This window comes from Epinephelus moara, chromosome 22 (genome assembly GCF_006386435.1).
Source record: "Epinephelus moara isolate mb chromosome 22, YSFRI_EMoa_1.0, whole genome shotgun sequence".
Classification (NCBI taxonomy): domain Eukaryota; kingdom Metazoa; phylum Chordata; class Actinopteri; order Perciformes; family Serranidae; genus Epinephelus; species Epinephelus moara.
Window position 1 is genome coordinate 19025538 of NC_065527.1, and position 22653 is coordinate 19048190.

General features: G+C 38.1%; 1 protein-coding gene across 2 annotated transcripts; it reads left to right on the forward strand.

The window, feature by feature from the left end:
* Window positions 1-3779: 3779 nt before the first annotated feature.
* Window positions 3780-21461, forward strand: ptpn2b (protein tyrosine phosphatase non-receptor type 2b). 2 transcript variants are annotated; one of them, XR_007569189.1, is made up of 11 exons: window positions 3780-4016; window positions 4555-4645; window positions 4757-4857; window positions 8988-9086; window positions 12008-12145; window positions 12845-13054; window positions 14632-14793; window positions 15518-15726; window positions 15851-15946; window positions 17303-17464; window positions 20538-21461. XR_007569189.1 is itself a non-coding variant. In XM_050034481.1 (10 exons), the coding sequence occupies exons 1-10, from the start codon at window positions 3960-3962 to the stop codon at window positions 20557-20559; spliced, it is 1185 nt and encodes a 394-aa protein (XP_049890438.1). In that variant the 5' UTR covers window positions 3780-3959; the 3' UTR covers window positions 20560-21461. The 2 variants fall into 2 exon arrangements, 1 of the variants encoding a protein (XP_049890438.1); XM_050034481.1 differs by lacking the exon at window positions 17303-17464.
* Window positions 21462-22653: the final 1192 nt, after the last annotated feature.

Sequence of the window (22653 nt, forward strand, 5' to 3'; positions counted from 1 at the left end):
AAAATCACATTATCCCACAAGTTGTGTTCACACTTCAGCAGAAACAGCAGGGTGCTTGACAGCCATACACAAAACCAACAAAAGCCAAAACATTATAGACACACACACTTCTATTTATTTATTTATTTAAAGAAAAGATGCCTCTCAAACCCATTTGCAGTTTTTTAGGGCTCTAAGGGTATTTAAAATAAATAGGACAATCTAAACTTGAAAGTCCCTTAAAGTGCTTAATAAATTATTTGAAGTACTTGCCCAGTTTTTCACTACTCCCTCCCCTATTATAAATAACGAACAGTCCCTTAAGTAAAACAATGTAATGACACTTAAAGAGCAACTCAGCATTTTTTTTATTTGGCAAGTAAAATGTATATTGACAACAAAATCATTCTTAAAGTGAAAGTAAAAGCATGCAGCCCCTCCTCAGTGTTGGATTACTGTTTACATTACATTAATATTAGACAATGATGATGATAATGATGATGCTGATTGTTATTGTGGTTGACACATTAACATATAAGCATCAGTTTGTTTGCAGTAGCACTGTTTGGTTGTTTAAATAACAATGATATCTCATACACTGATCATATGTTTTAAATTATTCCTCAATGTAAATAGCAAACATATATGTAGAATAGATGCAGTTGTGTAGAATAACATGATTTACAAAATAATGAAAACACAAAATCAACACCAAACAACTTCAGGTGATTCTACTAGTGCAACCATTTTTATGCCCTACAGTTAATTTGTCACTGCAACTCAGCAATTACCTAAATGCATGCCATGTAGAGGTACTTTAACTAATTCCCTTCAAAAATATAAAAAAAGAAAAACTAAAACATACAGAAGACTACTTATATCAAATTCCCCTGACATAAAATGGTTAATCTGATCTTAATTTTAAGCCACGTTGCTCAGAGGAAACATTTCTTCCTGATAGCAGCAGATGACTTTGACACGTTGCCAGTGTTTGTGTAGCAATGGAAATACTGCTACCATGTGGCCACCACAGAGTATTGTCTTACATCCATCAAGTATCATGTCATTCCCACTGCGTAGGGACATTAAACTGTAGTACATGAGCACACACACTCCTGTCACACACACACACACACACACACACACACACACACACACACACACACACACACACATTGGCCTGCAGACTCCTCACTGGCCTTTTCTTAACTTTGAGAAAAGACACATGACATAGTAAAACTTATAATGTGTCTTATAATGTCAGATTCCCTGAGGCCTCTTGATATTTGTCGGTAGTTTATGAGACAGCATTGTGCTGAACTTTTGTTTTTATATTTCATGTCTTCAGCTCTCACAGCACACTGTGTATGATAATAAAACTGACCTTAATGTTCTTGATTCCCCCTTAAATCCTCCCTCAGAAACTTTGACATTTAGATGAAACAGTTTTCCAAATAGTATGATAACATTGCAAACATATCGTATACACTGTAAGCTATATTCAATACTGTAACTGTATTGTGTGTAATGTTTTTACATGATTATAAATGGAATAATATAGATATCTCCTACATCACTTCAGTGTAATTCAGCATAATATTGATGACTTTTCTTGAAAATATTTGGTTTATAATTTTATCTCAGTTTGAAGTAATGTTCGGTGGCTTTCCAACAAAGCCTGTCCACACAAGGTTGTTGGGTGCTGAATATTAGTCCAGGGGGGGTCATCACATCACTGTAGGTGTCTTTACTTTTCAGACCTGTTGAAACATGTCCACCATTTAACCAAGCAGTCAGTCTCATGAGGCTTTTTCTCTTCTCTGTTTCTTGGTAACCTGGCTGAAAAGAGGAGTAAATGGAATAAAATTTAAATATAAGATAAAAGATTGTTGAACCACTAGCTGTGGCATTAAAACAAACCTATATTGCTTTTGACCTCCCTGTTGACCTGTAATCAGTCTCATGAAAATCAGATTACTGACATGTAGTCTAGTAGCATCACATGTCTCTTAAACTGAACACGTTGGATTTTGGACTGTTGGTCAGACAAAACAAGCAATTTCAATAAGTCACCTTCACCTTGGCAAAGTTGTGTGGGGCATTTGATTTAAATATCATTATTATTTTCTTTTATTTTTATGGACCAAATGATTAAAAGAAAAGAAAAAGAATTACAATCAGCAGAGTAAAAATAATGAAGATAGTCATTTGTGGCTGTGCTGATAGACTTAAAAGTCAACAAGTTATAAAATGAAACCCTAACATCATACCAAATAGGTATATACAACTAGTATAAGAGTAGAAGTAAAAAAAATATTAACAACACAAGAGCGAAGAAAAACAAAGTTAATGTATTATTAATGGAAGTGAGTTTATTATGTAAAAAGCATACACCAGAATAATATATATATTATTATTGTATGCTGATTAAATGATGATACTTGGTGTTGTCTTTATTAATAGTAAACAGTATAACATATTAACATATTATTATAACATATAACATAGTATAGTATAGTATAGTACAGTACAGTACAGTATTGTACAGTATAGTTCAGTACATTACAGTATAGTGCAGTATAGCATTGTATAGAATGGTATAGTATAGTATTGTCTAGCATTGTATAGTCTAGTCTAAAGTATAGTACAGTACAGTACAGTACTATAGTATAGTATAGTACAGTACAGTACAGTACAGTACAGTACAGTATAGTATAGTCAAGTACAGTATAGTACAATACAGTATTTTATAGTATAGTTCAGTGCAGTATAGCATAGTGCGGTATAGCACCATGCGATACTGCACCATGCTATACTGTACTGAACTATACTATACAATACTGTATAGCATAGTGCAGTATAGCATGGTGCAGTATAGCATAGTATAGCATGTAGTATTGTCTAGTATAGTATAGTCTAGTCTAGTCTAGTATAGTATAGTATACTGTAGTATAGTATTGTATAGTAGGTCTTTTGTATAGTACAGTCAAGTACAGTATAGTACAGTATCGTATAGCATAGCATAGTGCAGTATCGCATAGTATAGCATGTAGTATTGTCTAGTCTAGTCTAGTCTAGTATAGTATAGTATAGTTTAGTATAGTATAGTATACTGTAGTATAGTATTGTATAGTAGGCCTTTTGTATAGTACAGTCAAGTACAGTATAGTACAGTATCGTATAGCATAGCATAGTGCAGTATGGTATGGTATAGTATAGTACAGTACAGTATTGTATAGTATAGTTCAGTACAGTATAGTATAGTGCAGTATAGCATTGTATAGTATAGTACAGAACATTGCAGTACAGTACAGTATAGTACAGTACAGCACAATACAGTATAGTGTAGTACAGTATAGTATTGTATAGCATAGTTTAGTCTTGTCTAAAGTATAGTAAAGTAGGTCTTTAGTATAGTATTGTATTGTATTGTATTGTATTGTATTGTATTGTATTGTATTGTATTGTATGGAACAGTTTAGTCTTGTCTAAAGTAAAGTATAGTGTAGTATAGTATAGTATAGTATAGTATGAGGTATAGATAGATAGAGAGATAGATAGATAGAAGATATCGTGTAAGGTGCAATGTAATAGTTGTAATGATAATCTAATAGAACAGAGTAGATGTACAACGGATGTATGTCTGTGATATATCAACACCTATGTACAGAGATGTTGAGGTTAAGTGATCAGGTTGTTTGACATCTCGTGTGTTCACTGAATATCTTTGCTGTGTTTGTTTTTGACAGCCACTGGAGGACCTCTGTTGGCGCGTGCGCACACGGTACTTCTTCAGATGTCAACTGCACCAGAGCAGAGAGACAACGGACAAACACTGAGCGCGAGCTCGTCAGCTTGGTGGGGAAGTAACGATTCTTTGACCAAAAGCTTCTCCAGCCTGAATAAAGTAATGAGGTAGACAGTCGGACAGCTGACTACACTTTCCTGGAGTACAATAGACTGGTAGTGCCACGGTGAAAATGGACAAGGAGTTTGAAGACATAGACTCAGAGGGCCGGTGGCAAAAACTGTACCTAGTAAGTCTGTTAGCATTGCTAGCACAAAGCTAATAGAGATAGTACTTCCAACGCGCATTAATTTAGCAAGCTAACAATTCGGCTAGCTCATTAAATATCCGATATGTAACTTATTTGTGCTCAATTTTCTGAATGTTTTTGTTTTTCGTCGGTTTTAATGTTTTCCGTTTTACTGTAGACACTGACACACTTTAATACGATAACGTGAATGTTACCGTAAGATATGTTATAGGCTTGTGCATGTGGTAGAAGCTCACTGTGATAAGCTACACCTTATCGCTATTCACTTGTTTGACTTGTATACTCCATTTTTCAAGTCGCATTTTATTTTGATAAGTTGTATAATGTTCGGGACTGAAAGTAAACTGCACACTGTGATTAATGGACAATCACATTTCAATAGGAAGTTACTGGTTTCATGTTGGCTCATACAAGTACAAGTAGTGGTGTGATTGTCAGTGTGCCTTAAAATTTGATATAATACTTGTGCATCTGGGGTTTTCTTGTTTCTAACGTAAATAATCTGTTGTTTCCCCAGGAAATAAGGAATCAGTCTCACGAGTGCTCCTACAAAGTGGCAAAGTATCCAGAGAACCGCAACCGAAACAGATACAGAGATGTCAGTCCATGTAGGTAAACATTTGTGGAGAGTTCAGCCAGGTTACAATCTGATGTTCCTCTAAACCTCAAACAGTGTCTGTCAATCCCCAAATCATTTTCCCCTCTCATGCCGCCTGCAGTTGATCACAGTCGGGTGAAGCTGAAGAGCGCAGATAATGACTACATCAACGCAAGTCTGGTAGTCATGGAGGAAGCCCAGAGAAGTTACATATTGACTCAGGCAAGTCCAAGGCTTTTTATTCCAGTATAAACAAGCATGCGCTATTATTACAACCATAAAACTGTCTTCAGATTGCTTGGTTTGTCGAACTAAACAGTCCACATTGCAAAGATATTCAGTTTACTCTCACATAAATCAAAGAAAATCTGAAAACTCCTAACAGTTGGGGAACCAGCAGCTGAAACTATTAATTGGTAATTTTATCTTAGTAGTTGCAAATGGAATTTTCGTCAACTGACTAATGAGTTCATTGACTAATCATTCCGGCTCTGAAACAGTTCACTACTATACTTAACAAAAACCACAAAAAGTATAGCAACCTAAGAAGTCTAATGCAAGATTTTAACAGCTCACCATTCGTACTTGTTAGAAATAAATTTTTGCCATCACCGTATGGTAAACAGCAGTTTAGTTCCACTGGTAGAAGTCAAGTCAGTTTAGTGTTATCAGAAAACTTGTGGCTGACAGATCGATATGCCAGAAAAGCAAATAACTGTGTTGATTGGCTGAACAGGTCAGTTCTGTTTTACAGACCGCATTTTGAATTGTGTGTGTAAATGTTATGTCACTGAGTGCCAAGGCTGATACGGAGAGCTTTGTTGGTTTACTGAAATCATTCAGTGGTTTGTAAAGTATCTGCATCACTATTTTAAGTTACCTGAAGGGAGTGTGTGTGATTATGAGACACATTGTGTGTGTGTTTATGTAGCTACAAAGTAAAGTAGATCTGGGGAATGTCTGATCTCTCTGTTGCTATATCTCTAAAATATTTAGTAATTCACTGATTAGTAGTAGCCTATTTCCGTTTCTAACAAGCAAATGATAATCTCATAATATTGTAATATTTATCAATAATTGTGGACTTGTTTTAATATACACATGAGCACAGGAAGTTATTTATTTTCTCACTTAACTTTTTATTAGATTTTTCGGAGAGGTATTAACAGAACACCACAACATCCACACAAAAAAATAATACAATAAAATACACACACACACAAAATAAAATTATGTTACAATGATTAGTTATCTGGAAATGTTTCAATATTTATACAAATATACTCTAGTCAGGCATTTTTAAACCTCAGACAGTTAGACTGGCTCAGTTATATATCTTCTTATACATTTTTTGTCATAGACTGGAGGAAGACTAAGCGAGGTGATACATAGTTAAGTAATAGCTTTCTATATGAATCAATATTATTTGTCGTATGCTCTGTCCTCACAACACACTATGATGTTAGTGTACAGTAGAGCTGGATGACAAGGAGGAAATTTATTATCACAACATTTTTGACCAAATACCTCTATCAATATAGAGACAATATTGTAGGGTTGACTTTTGGTGTGTTCACAAAATATTTGCAATATATTATTTTTGATAAATAACCAATAGTTATGCCTATAATTAGTGGGTAAACACAACTAATATAACAGCTAGAACAGTCTGGTAAGTTCAGAAAATTACTGTAATGCAGCCCTTAAAACCAGGAAAATACAACACATACGATAGTACGATATCCAGAATCTAATATAATAATATATTATTGTTATTGATTGTAACCATGCCTACAACAGAACAAGCAACAGTCTTAATTATCAGGCCAGAGTGATGAGTTTTAACTTGCATAGTAGAGAGAAAAGCTATTAAAAATATATCTCCGACTTAACGTTTTAACGGTAAAGAGACAAACCTGTTGGGGAGAAACTATGTCATGACAGCCCTGGTTGGATGCTTTTTCCGTTTTGCTGGTTACCTCATGATAGACTGATCCTAGTCAGCTGCTTGGTATTGACAACTGCTTGTAGGATCATAAATATTTTCTGAGTACTTCTCACAATTATTTTTAAGATAACTATTATCTAAGGATCAGCTTTATGTGCGTCATTGGCTGTTGGGTTGAAATCATGTTCCTTATCACTGAGATGTTTGTATTTTTTAGTCTTTACTATTGAAATCATACTACCACTAGTTGTGTGATTACATTGTCACAGAAACTAGTAAAAATGGAAGAACAACACAGAGGTTTTCTTATTTTATTAAATACGAAGAGAAAATAGTGCTTAAATGGAAGTTTAGAAGCAAATTGTGGTCTTGACAGTGTTGTATTCGTAAGTGGTTTTTCATGGGTGTTGCTGTGTAAAAATTAGTGTGTATAAATTATTGAGGACAAAATGTGAAATAATTTGTAAAGCCAAAGTAATCAACAGTGGTCCCTAAACAGAAACTCAACATAAGAGCGTCTTCATCCCACACAACTTTGAATATTCTCATATCTTCAGGAAATGAAAGGACAAAAAACCACTTAACTTTTTCATGTGATGTTTTTTTTTTTTTGTCTTGCTAACATGACCACAGAAAACTGAGACCGGGCTGATAAATCTGATTCTTGTTCATTCTTGTACACTGAACACTGCTTCAGTCATTTAAAGCCACAGGAAGTTTGCGTGATTCAACATGACAAGACTGAAATGTCAATTCTTACGGTAATAGTGAATTGTAGCCCTCCCTAGTGATTTAAGAATTATATAACAGGCAGACATTTCTGGGATGCTATCCAAGAAAAATATGTCAGCCTTTTGAGAAATGCTTTGTTTGATGTTCAGTAACATCCTGTGACTTCGTGTCACAACAGTTTTGGTGGCAGTTCTTTTCACGATTTGTGTGCATTGGTTCTTTTGAGATGAGGTAAAGATTGTACCATTCATCTGTGGTTTGTAAAGCAAGTATTTCACTGTTGGAAAGATGGTCTTTTCATAAATCTGGGCTGTCTATGCAGCAGAAAGTCACAAGTACTTTTGAAATTGGTGCTACATTACCAAAGGAAAAAGGTAGAAAGAAGAGATAGAAAACCTACAACTACCGGAATGCTCTGTGCCACACTGGACCAACAAATGCTCCCAGTGGTGGATGACATAAGGAGTTGGGCAATAGGACAGCTGGCTGGTAAAAAACAATCTCATATTACTGTTAAACAGGAAGTTAAAATATATTTCTAAAAACATTTTAGGTGAGAATTGTAGTTCATATTTGATCAGCACTGTCTGTTTATACTGTTTGATCTCAGTATTTTCAGCCTCCCTTTTTCCAATAGAAGAAACAATATGGAGCCCACTTCTTCTGCACAGAGCCAGTGCACTAAAATATTTTCCTGAAAACATTTGAGGCGGGAGATAGGCAATACAGTAACAGAATCTTGCTTTATCTGGCTTTACAGTTCAATCTGAGTTTGAGAAAGGGGTGTCTGTTTCTATCTCTCTCAATCAGCTTCTACAGTCTTTGTGCCCTAATGTGGATGTACAATCTATAGTTCGAGCAAGAGCAAAAATCAGCTGGCAGATAATTAGGTCGATCTGGCTGCTCGTTAAATGAAGGGAAGTTTAAAATGTTTCATTTACACATACTACCCACATTGTTATGATACAAAGCTGGTTGAAAATCAACAAAGTATCCCTTTAAGGTAATTCAGTCTGTAATTAATCATCAGGTTTCTTGTTACACATTGAAAAATACAAGAAAAATGTTTAAAAAGCCAAACATTGGAGGCAGTGCTTGCTAATGTCCAATTAATGTTGGTCTCCTGAAATAGAGGATCCTTCAAGAAAAGTGCAGGAGTTTATTCTGCACCTGGTCCACAGCCCTTTAATTATCTGCATCCTAACATACACAACAGCAAACTGTGCTGCTGTGCATGATGATTTTACTTTTAATGCTGTTTATACATCTCATTGAATTTACATGACAGGAAAAGCAAGCAAAGCAAATACTTGCTTACAGTTGGCAGTGTCCATGTCTTTGTGTATGTTATCTCTGTATTATCACCATCATAAGATATTTGACATTTGTTATTGCACCTCACAGAGAGCAGTTTTCTCAACTCAACCACATCATAACCTTTACAAGTCTTGACCTTTAAATAAACATGTTATCATTCAGCAAATCTCCTCTGCACAACTATCACATTAATAAACAGTCCCACGCCTGATGCGTTCATTGTTCACTCACGCCTGGAAGATTACACACATTTCCATTGCAAATTATTTCCCAGATCCCCACTGGACTCATTTCCTCCTGCCATGTAACTGATGAAAGTGTTTTTTGTATCTGTGTGTGTGTTTGTTGTCCACAGGGCCCGCTCAGGAACACCTGCGGCCACTTTTGGCTCATGATCTGGGAGCAGAAGACCAAGGCGGTCATCATGCTCAACAGGGTCATCGAGAAAGGCTCAGTAAGTGCACTGCATAATGATAACAAGACATTATATTGTCTGGTCTGACATCTGTTGCTCGTCTGGTGCGTACACACACACACACACACACACACAGATAGACTGCTGAATAATACTGAATAGACCACAGAAAAGACTAGTCATACACACTTTGTTAAAGTTTGTACCTTGCTGGCTGTGTGAAATCATTAGTGCCACTTGTCTGATTAATTTTCTGTTCCAACGGTCCACTCTAGAGCGCCACTCTTTCGTCAGCAAAATAACAGGAATTCAGTGTTTTGACAGCATGTCCACAGATGCATGTGAGGAACTGGGATGCAACCCAACCTCTCACCTCCTTTTAAATCCAGTGATCCTGCAATGTGCCGATTAAACACACACACACACTAACACAACACTTACACTCGCTCTCACACAGAACAGCTGTGATCTCTCTTTTTCTCAGTAAAGCAGCTGGAGTGGATCTCGCTGGGTCATGAGATTCCCTCACTGTTTTCTTGGAAATAGAAGATAAAGAGTACCTAGTCCACAGATATTATTAACCTCACAAGGATCTTTTATGTAGGCCAGCTCTCCAATCCTGCAGAGGGGAGGTTGCATAATAGACTTACCCTCAACACATTCTGGCCATTGTCTGTTAACTAAGAAGGTACTGAATAGGATTGAACCAGTCACCTTTTTCAAATTAATTCCTGTAAATAAATAAATAAATAATATTTTAAAAAAAATTAATAATGATGATGATTTCCAACAAGGGATGGGAATCACCAGAGGCCCCATGTTACAGTATCATCACAGTCTTTAAGTCCTGATAACGTATTAGTGCGACTTTAAATGTTTTGCGATATGCCACCATTTAGAGTCATTGATGATCACTGTGATAAATAAAAATGAAATATTGATAACATTTTAATAGTACACATATGATAACATCGTGTAAATAATTCAGCACATCTAAAATATTTCTTTCTTTCCGTTCTCGCTTTGCCTCCCTCCCCCAATGACATCTATTGCCTTTTCACTCTCTGTGAAGTTTACTTGCTCTTTTTGTACGATTCTGTACAGTTACGGTAACAGACTCTCTCTCCACCTCCCTATACTTGTATTTTGAATGTCAATCATTTGCCAAAGAAAGAGCCAAAACTCACAATAAACAAAGTTAAAGATTAATTTGACTGACGGAATTATAGATGGAAAAAAAAAAATTCATAGATGCAGCAATAATATCGTTATTGTGAACACTTTTGGAAGCAATGATCATGTAGTGAAAATCTGATATTGTGCCAGCCCTATGCTGAGTATTGCAATAACATATAATGCAATATGTTACGATTTTACATTTTTTAACTGCAAATTATGTCCCCAAAGGAAACCTTAGTCAACATTTGTTTTATCTAATAAGTTAGTTTGCATGATTCAGTCTGCTTCTCTTACCCTAATCTTTTATGTATTTATTTTATTATTCTAGAATGCTACCAAATGTTTAATTTTTATTTGCAATATTATTAATTTATATAATAAAAAATCAAACCGATCAAACCAATCACCAAAACGGTGATGAAGGCCCCCTGCTGCGTCGCCTGACATTGCCATGTCTCGTCCAAAGAAGTTGCAAATGAGCACACCGCAAAGGCTCTCTAAGTCTTCCTAGGCTTGAAAAGGTTTTGTGACATACAGCAAACATCTCCTCACGATCCGCTAGCTACATGTCCTCTGAATAAGCTGTGAAAAAGTCCGGTCTCTGTAGGCAGCCCAGGCTCCGCAAATGGCAACAAAAACATTTTGGTTGCTGCACCAACCAGCCAGTGCAAGACCAGCGAAAGCAAGCACACACACATGAACGCGGTGCCAATGTCTCATGGTCTCGTGCACACATGAATGCAGTGCCCAGAGAGGCAGTTAGAGCTACAGGCTACAATGAGGCTAAAAGGCGAGCTAGCTTCGTTGTGTTTGATAACATTGTTGAACGTAAACAGAAGGGAAGTGTTTTTGATGCCATTTGCAGATCCTGCGCTGCCAACAGAGACCGGACTTTTTCACAGCATATTCAGAGGACATGTAGCTAGCAGATCGTGAGGAGATATTTGCTGTATGTGACAAAAACTTTTCAAGCTTAGGAAGACTTAGAGAGCCTTTAAGCCACAATCATCCAGCATGTGTGTTCTGTGCCTGCATAAGAGGAAATAACTCCACACCAGCAGATGGTGGTAATCTGTACTCATCATTCAAAAAGGGAAACCGGAAGACCATCTTGATGCCATTTAGCCATTTAGCACATTAGCAACATAATGCAATGTTGAAAGAACAAATAATATTTTCAGTGCGCCAGTGAACATTAACACAAACCATCACAAAATATTTCTGCTAAAGAGCTCAGTGGCTAAAGAAAAGTAGTCTTATCTCTATGTAACTAGTTTGTTTTGGTCTCACTCCCTCCTGACTTTATCTCTTTGTTTACAATCCTCACTTCTGTTTCTCTTTGCGTGCGCTGATTTGATCTGCCAGTCAGAGTGATTGCATTGACAGACGGGCTCTGCAGTCGCAGATGCCGGTTTAGCATGCTGAATCAGCGGAAAAAAGTCAGCTAGCGCCAACAAGGGCCAACAGTGCGGGACACGCCACACTGACGAAGGCAGCAGACGCTCACCAGTGGCCCAAACTTTGACTGACGGCCAACTGTCAGCTTGGTGTGTCAGGGCCTAAAGTTGCAACAAAAACTACTAGATATGAAAGCTGTGATACAGTATTGTGGTGTCACAAAACAAAGGTTGGATTTGGTGTATAAATGTATAGTTGTTTAATGCTAACGGGAAAGTAGCATATTGCCACGTCTGCTTTTCATCAGATGGATTTCTTTTTCAGAGGTTAAACTTATTTTGGTGTCTCTCACCATGTTTGTCTCCTTTTTCTTTGTGTGACAGGAAAAGTGTGCCCAGTACTGGCCCACAGCCGATGAGAGGGAGACGGCCTTCAGAGACACACGTTTCTTGGTCACGCTGTTGTCGGAAGACATCAAGTCTTACTACACCACCAGAGTGCTGGAGCTGCAGAACATGAGTGTAGGCCAGAATATTACGTAAAACAAAGAGCAGTTTAAGGTGTCAAAGAAGAGCTAGAATCGTTTGAGTGTCACGCCAAGACGCATCACATGGACAGATGTTGTCTGAGGTTTCATAAAACTGAGAACATCATCATTCATCACCAACACTTATTGTTTTCTGTTTGCACATTTTCACAGACTTTCAAACAGATTGAGCTGAGTTTTATGTTCCCACACATTCACGTGTGTAGGTGTGGAAAAAAAATGCAAAGGAGCTGTAGATTATGCAGCGGAGCAATTTCAGTATGTAAAATACACAGCCTGTGCTTAAACTACAGTGTTTCTGTTGCAAACTTTAATGTTGTTAATTTCTGTTATCCATCTTTCACCTGTTTTTATATTAAAAATGATCACATATATTTTAAATTTTTAAAAAAAAAGGAAAAAAAGAAAATTTAACTGCTAAGGTGATCGCAAGAAAAATAAGCTTTAGAAAGAAGTAAACACACGTCTTGGTTTGCTGTTTTGGCGTGGCAAGTTTTCAGAACCTGGTTTCTTGCATCAGTTGAAACTGAAACTGTTGGAAATGTTTGCTTAGTGTAGCTTGCAAACACTGCTGAAATAACATGTCACCTCAGACAGATAAAAATCAGCACTGACATTTTTGTAACAAAGTGTTGTACCTGTTTATGAAGCCTCTGTTTGTCTGCTTCCACAGACGGGGGAAAAGAGAGAGATCTACCACTTTCATTACACCACGTGGCCTGATTTTGGTGTCCCAGAGTCACCGGCATCCTTCCTCAACTTCCTCTTCAAAGTGCGGGAATCAGGAACATTGGGGGTGGATCACGGGCCGGCTGTAGTGCACTGCAGCGCTGGAATCGGACGCTCGGGGACGTTTTCATTAGTCGACACATGTGTGGTCCTGGTAGGTCCTGCCTCTTTGTTTGTATCAGTGTATCCATATTGTGACTTAAGCACTGTTTGGACGGGATTAGTTTTACATGGGCACGTGGGGTAATGTCACTTTACCACAGGACGTCAGTAATATTAATGGCCGATTCGCACGGGATAAGAAATATCAGTAAAACTACCACAAGTGGGAGGGGTAAACCCATTCACGCACCGCCGTCCCCTCCTGCCGTCATGTGCGTATGATAGGACTGTCAAAAGCACCATGAAATTGAGTTCAAATATTTTTGAATTAATTTAGTAGAGTTCGAATAATATTCTAATTTATTATTATTATTATTATTATTGTAATTATTATTATTATTATTATTATTATTATTATTTATTTTTATTTTTTTTTACAAAAAAAAAAACCCCCACAAAAAATAAAATGCTTATTGCTGGCACAATATGAACGTGACACTTAGATGAAAATAGCCGTTCTGACCTCACTGAAGTGCCAGGTATGACCAACTTCTGTCTTCAAAAAGGGTAGGCAGGGAGGCAGCAGGTGCAACACTCTCCCTGTATGTCTCCCCGAACAGGTCACACATCGCGGACAGCGCAGTGGGTGGTGTTGGCGCAGCGGGCTCCTCCGTCTGCGTCTCTCCTTCCGTCGCTGCGTCCTGGCCCGGCTTGTGCGCGAGCCATCTCCGCCCTAACGGGATTCGCCGTGATCTACAACATTATTGATAGTATTAATTAATTATTAATGATATTCAAATTATCAAATTCAGGTTTGAACTTATAAAATATATATATATATATATTCGAATATATTTCTAACTTTGATTTTTTTTTTTGCCAGCCCTAACACACATATTTACTGCTGGTCTATTCGCACGGGATTAGTATTACCTGAGGTAATTGTCCAGGACCCTTTTACAGAAGGTAAAAGTCGCGGTAATCTTTACTGACATCGTGCGGTAATGATTACTGACATGGCACATTCGGACGGGACTAAAATCTCTGGTAATTATTACTTTACCCCAGGTACCTATGTAAAACTAATCCTGTCCGAATAGTGCTGAATACAGGCTTTTTATGTTCTTTGACACAGTCATTTGATGCATTATTTAGACAGACAGTATACTAGTTAACATCTTTAAATACATATTTCACCAAAATAACCAATTCCGTGAAAAAATACATCAAACATTTTCTATTTTTTTGTGACAGACAGCCATTTTCTTGATTTACGCCTGAGATGAAAAATAATTTGAGGGCAAATTGAAATTGTTTAAAGTTTAAATAAACTGATAAATTTTCTGATTGATGCAGAGGTTAGTTTAAAAAAAAGAGAAAAATACTGAAGAAAAACACCTCAAACATAACTTAACTTGTATGTGGTTTTTATTATTCCTACATAAACCTACCTCTGCATGGGACAACATATATATACTGACCTTTACACTGACCTGCAGTGCTTAAATACGAAAGATGATTTATCCAAAAATCAGTCTTAAGTTTGTTTATAGATAATCTGAAAAGCTCTTAAAAAGCACTCAATTTAAGTGGGTTAGTGGAGCTGATTTACTTTGCTGTCATATCTAGATGGATAAGAGGAAAGACCCCTCATCAGTGGACATCAAAAGCATCCTGTTGGACATGAGAAAGTACCGCATGGGCCTGATCCAGACCCCTGACCAGCTGCGCTTCTCCTACATGGCTGTCCTCGAAGGATCCAAGTACATCATGGGAGACTTGTCTATACAGGTACCTGCACCACACACACCATCACCAATTCTATCAACCAGTACACCTGAGTACCGCCTCCTCCCCATTATATCTCTAGTTGTAAACCCAGAGACCTGTCCTGTTTTCTCAGTTGTTTATTTTATACTTATCCAGTCTGTGCATGCTCAAAACCACATACTGCACATAAAGGGAAATAAAAGTTTGCCAGCAAATGAGCCACAGTGTGAACAGTTTTTCAATCTAAAGGATCATTGACATGATGGTATTGTGGAGTTTTCATTGAACTTACTTGCTTAAGATTGATTTGCATCAGATAATTATTGTGACACGGCAGACTGAGAACAAGTTAAAGCCATTTGATTCACTACATTAATTCACTGGCAGGAGATAGATGAAAGAAGGCTGTTATAGATCTCCCATCTTGTTATCAGAAGCTACTGGCCAGGCCTCCAGTGTTAATCACAGAGAAAGAACCAAACACTTCATGGGGATTTGAGTTTATAAAGATGTTAATTGTTTCATGAAAATGGAAAAGTATCACAATAAAATGCTGCCTAAAGGGAAACAATAGACAAAAAGAGAAACTGCTGCCTAACTGATGCAATCTGAGAAGTTAAAAACTAATGGTCAAAATATAAAATGAAAAGTCTGTAATATATCCCTCACAAATTATTTTGTATTTATTTATTGCAGCATTAGAAAAAAAATTTAAGTAAACTATCTTCCCCTTCTCTTTGTGTAGAAACAGTGGCGGGAGTTGTCCAAAGAGGATCAGGAGCCGACATCAGAGTCTCCGCCCTCAACTCAGCCTCAGCCCAGGTGTCCGACAGAGCGACACAACGGCAGCCAATGGGGAGGTCAGCTGGAGGAGGGAGAGGACTATAGACAGGACAGCAAAGTACCAGCACCGTCTCCCTGCAAGGAACAGGAACAGGATGGCGGCACAACAAAGTCAGTACACTCAGTCTAGCCATTACTCATAATCAGTCGATAAATGTTCTGCATGGATCATTGGTGGTTTTTCTTTTTCGATCACTGGACCGACAGCTGTTTAAACATTTTCCTCTTAACGCAGCAAACGACGCAGAGAGGACAGCATCTCCAAATCAGGCACAGCCAAGACACCCCAAAGCAAGCCAAGGACAAATGACTCAGAGAAGAAGAGAAAAAGGTGATTATATATTTCAGGCAAAACCAACTCTTATTTTTCACGTATAAAGTGTGAAGTTGTTATGACCTTCCAGGGTGATTTATCAAACCCCATCACAGTGCCTCACTAGTTTTCATTACATGCTGTTTTTTTATACTGCCAAATGTGATACGCAAACATTCAAGCCTCGTTTCCACCAAGCAGTCCGGTTCAGTTCACTTCAGTTCATTACACGTTGCGTTTCCATTTTCAAAAGTTGTTGACAGGACCAGTAGAACTGTTATATTCCGTCCTGTTTTTTCACCCTACCCCTGTTTAAGTGCCAAGCACACTGATCTGATACCAAAGAGGTGGAGCTAGAAACACTGTAGTGCGTTGTTTGGTCAGGAGAGAATTGCCACTCTTGCTCTACAAGGAGACAATAATCCACTATTTTTAAATATCCCATCAATTGCGACTCTCAATGCTGCAGCCTTTTCCATTTTGTTCTGAAAATGTTGGCATGCAGCCCTGTAGACGATCAATGAGGTGCGAGATGAGGCAATTTAGGAAGAGCTGGATGTAGCAGTGACGCGGCTGTTGTCTGGTAACAGCCACGCCCACATTTAGGAGTACTGTCTGCCGTGAAAACACCAAACAGATCTAGGGTTTAGGTGCATTTCCATTGGGGTTACATGCTGTTGTAAAGGTACTATACCGAAAGTGTTTGGTGGAAACACAACTATATAGTCAACAGAGACTGTGAGAACCAGATTTAATCCATTGTATTTGTTGCTGGTGTTGTTGCAATCCCTATATAACTAATAAAGGGATAACTGTAATAATACATATACGTTATAATGATCCTTAATGGGAGATGTAGGAAGTCTGCAATGTGTAAACACTGTGCACGCTTCCTAGTTTTCTAGTTCCCTCTAGACAGAAAGAGAGGCAGCATTTTTACTTCTCGTGATGTAAAAGTGAAGCCAAAGAAGAAAAGATATGAGTCAGTGTTCACCCTTATTTCTTTTAACCCCACAGAGGGGATCCAGGCAGGCTTTCCCAGTGCATGACTCAACCCGCTAATAGCAGAAATAAGACATCATACAGTGCTGATTTTCTCTTTCCCTCTCGCTCAACATTCTCAGTCATTTAGTGTGAAGCCACCACCAGTGTAGCTACCTGACAACTACTTCATGTTCTCACAAAGGCGGGATGTTTAGCCCTGATGAAGCACTTATTTCTGATGACTGTGCGCCTCCAAAAATGGCTCACTAAGTCATTTCTCAGAAGCCTCCCCTTTGTTGTGTGACATGTCAGTGTTGTTCCAGTAATTCGGCCCAAACTGCACCATTTCTGACAAGCTCTCACTCTGCTGTTGTGGTTCTTCTTGGACAGTTTGGGCTGCATTTGCTGCACATGACAAGAGCTGGCCTGTCCAGTGGGGGGCAGTGTATCGTTACCCCCCTCTGTGACAGCAACAACAACCTTGAGGAGCACATTTAGAGGACGAAGTTTACCCACAGCTTTTAAAAAGAACGCCTACTCTTGTACATGGAGGTGTGTGTGTGTGTGTGTGTGTGGGGGTGTACTTGGTGTCTGCTGTGTTTTTGTTTTTGTGGAGGCTTTGATCTTTTTTTCATGATTTGCTTGTCCTCTGTGGTTTGGAGTTGTCAGTTTTGGTTGCACTCTAGCATGGCGTGTGTGTGTGTGTATGTGTTTACATTTGTGGTTTATGGTTGTTGAAGCTCTTAAATGTCAGGCTGGGTTGGAATAATGAAAGGTGCTAAATCAGTCCATGCATCATATATTCAAATTTGGTGGCATTTCTTTCCTCAAATGTTATTGCGCCCGCCTCCGCAAAACACAATTATAATCAACAACCACAAAAGTTTTCACCCCACTAAACCACTTCTTTGAACATTAAAGTGCTGTTGTTTTGTTGGCAAGTAAGGTGGTTAGGACAGAGACAGTTATACTAAGGAAGAACTAAATAAATTAGCAGTGAAGGATAATTTCTTGTCCTGGTTCAGTCCGACACACTAAATGTGTTGGGGCAAGCCTATAAGTTTGTTGCATGTTCCTGTGGTTTTACGGCTGTTCTTATCTCTCAGAGTTGTTTCATGAGGTTAATGTTTCTTCACCTTAGCATGGCAGCTTTCCTAATTGGTTTGTTGGTTTTAAACTGCATCAGTTGTGTTTTGGCCTTGTTACAGTTTGTACATGAGAGTTGGATGTTTGAAATTCATTAGGCATTTGTTGATTTAATAAGCTGGAGGACTACTGAACAGTTAAAGCATTTGGTTTCTTTTACTGTAGTTTTTCAAACTAGATATTTAGGGCTGCAACTACATCATTAATCTTATCTGCTGATTAATCAGTTTGGTCTACAGAATTTCTGGAAATAGTGAAAATGCCCGATGTTCTTTTTTCCCCCAAAACCTCTAAAATAATCAGTTTATGATCACATCAGACAAACGTCAAAATTAACAAACTAATAAGGGAATGCTGGGTATATTTGCTTTGAAAATGACTCTTCTTTTATTATCAAAATAGTTACTGATAAATTTTCTGTTAAATTAAGTTAGTGTTTGACCTCTATAGATATTCACCCTGTCAAAAAGCTGTTATTTATACAAGTTAAATGTAGTAGTTGTGTTGATGTGAGTAGGTTGTAGCAGTAGAAGGCACAAGACAGTATAAATACTACATCTATAGCACAGACTGTATAAAAATAATGGACGTAGCCACTGTACCGTCACCCACTGATTTGTGGACTCAGAAGTCTCAGATTTTTGGAGTCAGAAGTGATCGTGTTTGGACAAGAGCTGTTAGCTTGGTTAGCGCAGTGCATTTACAGATGTAGTTAATTGTGTTAATGCTAATGCTAATTTTCGCTAGTAAAAAACAGGTATGAATTCATTAAAACAAAATGCACTTGCCAGAGAAAACTGAACATCCAACTCCTTAGAGGGTCTTTTAGTACAACCAAAGACTGAACAAAAGTTTGCAGTTAACGTAAATGAACTGAAAACATGTAAGGAAACTACATGATGATTGACGACGCAGCAACCTGTGGGGCTGAAAAATTAAGCCAACGCAGAAGTACCAAAAACTGCAGTTCCTCTAATGGCCACTTGAGGCTGGCTCCAGAAGCCAGTCAATCCACTAGGCCCGTGTTAAAATGCCAAACTTTACAGCAGAAATAAAAATGGTACAAAATCGTTTTTGTCTATATCGCTAATTTCCCTGTTCACTGTACGAGAGGTGGATTTTTATATAACTCGGCCATTGACATTTTATTAAGACTGAAAGTTGTGCATATTAAGGCCATGGCTGCTTTAAGTGACAGGTGGGTGCAGTCTGCTACCACAGTGACAGTGTTGGTTAGGTAACGAGTATAGCGTAGCTGTAGCTGTTGCTATTTAAGTGTTTCCAGTCCATTAAAGTTAATTGTTATGTTTTGGTTACCTAAAAAAAAGTCTTGTTCAGTGTTGGAGGAGTTGGATGTTCAGTAATTCTGGTTAGTACAGTTTATTTTGATGGTTGTAATAAGTTTTTTTGGTAACAAAAATTATCATTAGCATAATTACTACAGTTAAACATACAGTAGCTGTAATAGCATGCTAACCAAGCTGGCAGCTAGCATTACGGTTAGCTTCACCCTCCATCCAAATATGGTCACTTCTGACTCCAACAATCCAAGATGGCGACGGCCAAAATGCCAAACTTGAAGCACCAGTGGGTGACGCCACGGTGGCTGCGTCCCCTCCTTTAAACAGTCTATGGGGATTTACTCTCTTTGGGAGCCCGCCTCAAGTAGCTATTTAGTTGTACTGCACTATTTGGAACTTCACGTTGGCTTCATTTTTTAGCCCTGGAGGTTGCTGCTTGATCTATAGCCAAACAGCTTGGCAGCATCACCTACCCTGGACTTAGCAGATTTAAATGACCTCAGTGCATAACCTTTGTACTGTTGGATTTCTAACCAGGAAGTAGGCCACGGTGCTCATCTCAAGTGCAGAGAGTCCGACCAGCAGGCCCAAATCCAGAAATACCCCTTAAATAGACAAAAACAGAAATTAACCAGAGAATATTTGACATCGTTGCTTGATAATCGACCTAAATGATTAATCGGTGGTCAGATTTGTTGCTGATAAATTTTCTGTTCATAACTAATCAAATAATCAACTTACTGTTGAAGCTCAGCTCTTATCTTCAAAACTCTGCTACATCATGCTGGTCTCAGTCTAGCTCAAAAATTAATAATCTAATCGTGTTCTAACGCTCTTAATGGAAATTTTCTTGAACTGTTGAAGCTGTGAACATCTGCACACGGTGTGACATGTTGCTTGTTAAACATGACTGCTTTCGCTGCATTTATACTCAATCTAACGTTGGTGTGATCAAAGTGATCCAAGATGCCGTATCGTGCCACAGCTCCTGCTTCCAGTTGAGCAAAGCTTCCTTTAGATTTCTGCTTTCTGTGGTTTACTTACATCTTCACCAAGCTGAAGATGCTAACTTGATCGTGTGGCATGAGTTCCTTTGATCACTCTTGAGCTTCACTGAAAATAAATAGAAAATAATGTTCAGAGTTCAACCTCTTTAAATACTTTTTGTCTCCTGGCAGGGCGAAAACCAGTGACTGCTAACCACCTCCACCTGCAGCCATGCACCTACAGCTCTGGCAGCGAAGCCAACATCGGCAGGGATCTCCAGCTCTCTCCCAACCTCTGTGTCCTTCCTCCTCAACTCCAAACCATTCTTCCTCACCTCCACCTCAACAGCCAGTTCTCCTCTTGTTATTGCTTTTATTTTTGTCCCAGCCCTGAAACATTATTCAGCCACCATACACACCTCCCTCTTCATCCACCCGTTAGCGGCATGTCACTCCTCAGTCCTCCACCTCACAGGTCCCTCGTGTCTCCTCACCCTCTCTAAACTGTTTACAGCAGACACTTCGACATTCTTTGAAGACAGCACATTTGAAGAGAAGAACACACCAGCGCTCTCTCCCTCCGTCACACCTCAACCACAGCCTATGCTGCTTCTGGAGTCATAATTTTATTTTATTATTTTTTTTAATTTGCTTTAATAATATTATTTGCAGCTTTGTCATTCTGTTATGCTTCTTTGCATTTATGCATTCAAGACTGATACTAGGAGCTATGCATTGCCAATTTGTAATGCTGTTCATATGTGTATTTTTAGAAAAACCTTTTTCAGAGGCAAAAATAAATATGCTCTATTTTTTATAAGGAATTACTTGAAGTTTTTCACAGTGTTGGGGGTTGCACTGCCTCCTCCCACATGAGAAATTCAGTGGCATGTAATGTCCATGATGTACATAGTGTTCTTTTTAAAAAGATGTGTAAAAAGACATATTTTTGCTCGTTTAAAAAAAAAAAAAAACAGACAAAGGACAATGTTACATATTTGAATACAGTAGAAAGCTGATTTGATGACTTGTTCTCCTTTTGAAATGAAATCGTCTTAAGTTTCTCTTTCTCTTAGAGTGTAATCTACAAATAAAACTGGTATTATCTAGTTTACACAACAACCTGTCCTTTCTCTTTCTTTTCTGGTTATTTCACCACAGTCCTGTTAGCTGCTTCTTCACAAACTTTAAAGGAACAGTGTAAGATTGAGGGGGCTGAAGCTTTTGGTCAGTATTCCCTCAGTGTTCATTGTTCAGGAGGTTTGTAGATGATTAAAATTAAAAAATTTTAAAAAAAAAACACAAAAAAGCAGTTTCACATTACAAAGAACATTTTTCTCATATGCTGTTCACCACGTCCCAGGCAGCCTGCTTGCCCACTACCTGCCAATGTATGCTCACCTCATTTATAAACCAGACAGATACGGCTGATTTTCAGCCAACAAAAGCACAACAAATCTTATTTTCATGTGATTATACACTAAAGAAAACACTTTTTATATTCCATTTCCGCCAATTTATCACCCTAAATCCTACACCCTGGACCTTTAAATTAATAGTGCATCATTTGCGCTTTTAAACAAAATCTCAGAAAACTTGGAAAAATTGTCTTTATGAGTAATAAACTGGGGGAGTTTCATGGCGACTTACACACACCAAACTGTCCAGTATTATGCCCATCTACGTATATTTATATTATACGACACATATTCCTAAAAACATGGCTTTTTTAATATCAGATTTATGGAGGGATTAAGAGAGATATGTCAACAAAATTAAACTTTATCCAGCAGATTTTTGTTTAGGAACGTGATGCAAATCAGTGCATATGTCATCAGATAATGCACATTTGCATACTTTAACATATCTTTGAAGACAATAATTGTAGTACAAAAAGAATTGTCTTAAGCAATCAACTGAGGAAGTTTCATGGTGATGTTTGTGATTAAAAGTTTTACCCTTTGTCTTAAAATTAGTTAGATACACCGATCAGCCAAAACATTAAAACCACTGACAGGTCAAGTGAATAACTTTGATTATTTTGTTCCAATGCATTGTTCTGCTGGGAAACCTTTGGTTCTGGCATTCATGTGGATACCACCTGACATGTTCCACCCACTCAAACACCGTTGCAGACCAAGTACCCCCCCTCATGGCAACAGTACTCCCAGACAGAAAAACGCAGTGTGCCACACTACAAAAGCTGTTCAGAAATGGCCTGTGGAGCGTGACAAAATTCTCAAGGTGTCAACCTGGACTCTAAATTTCCCAGGTCCCAATCTGCTCAAGGATTCTTGTGATGTGCCGG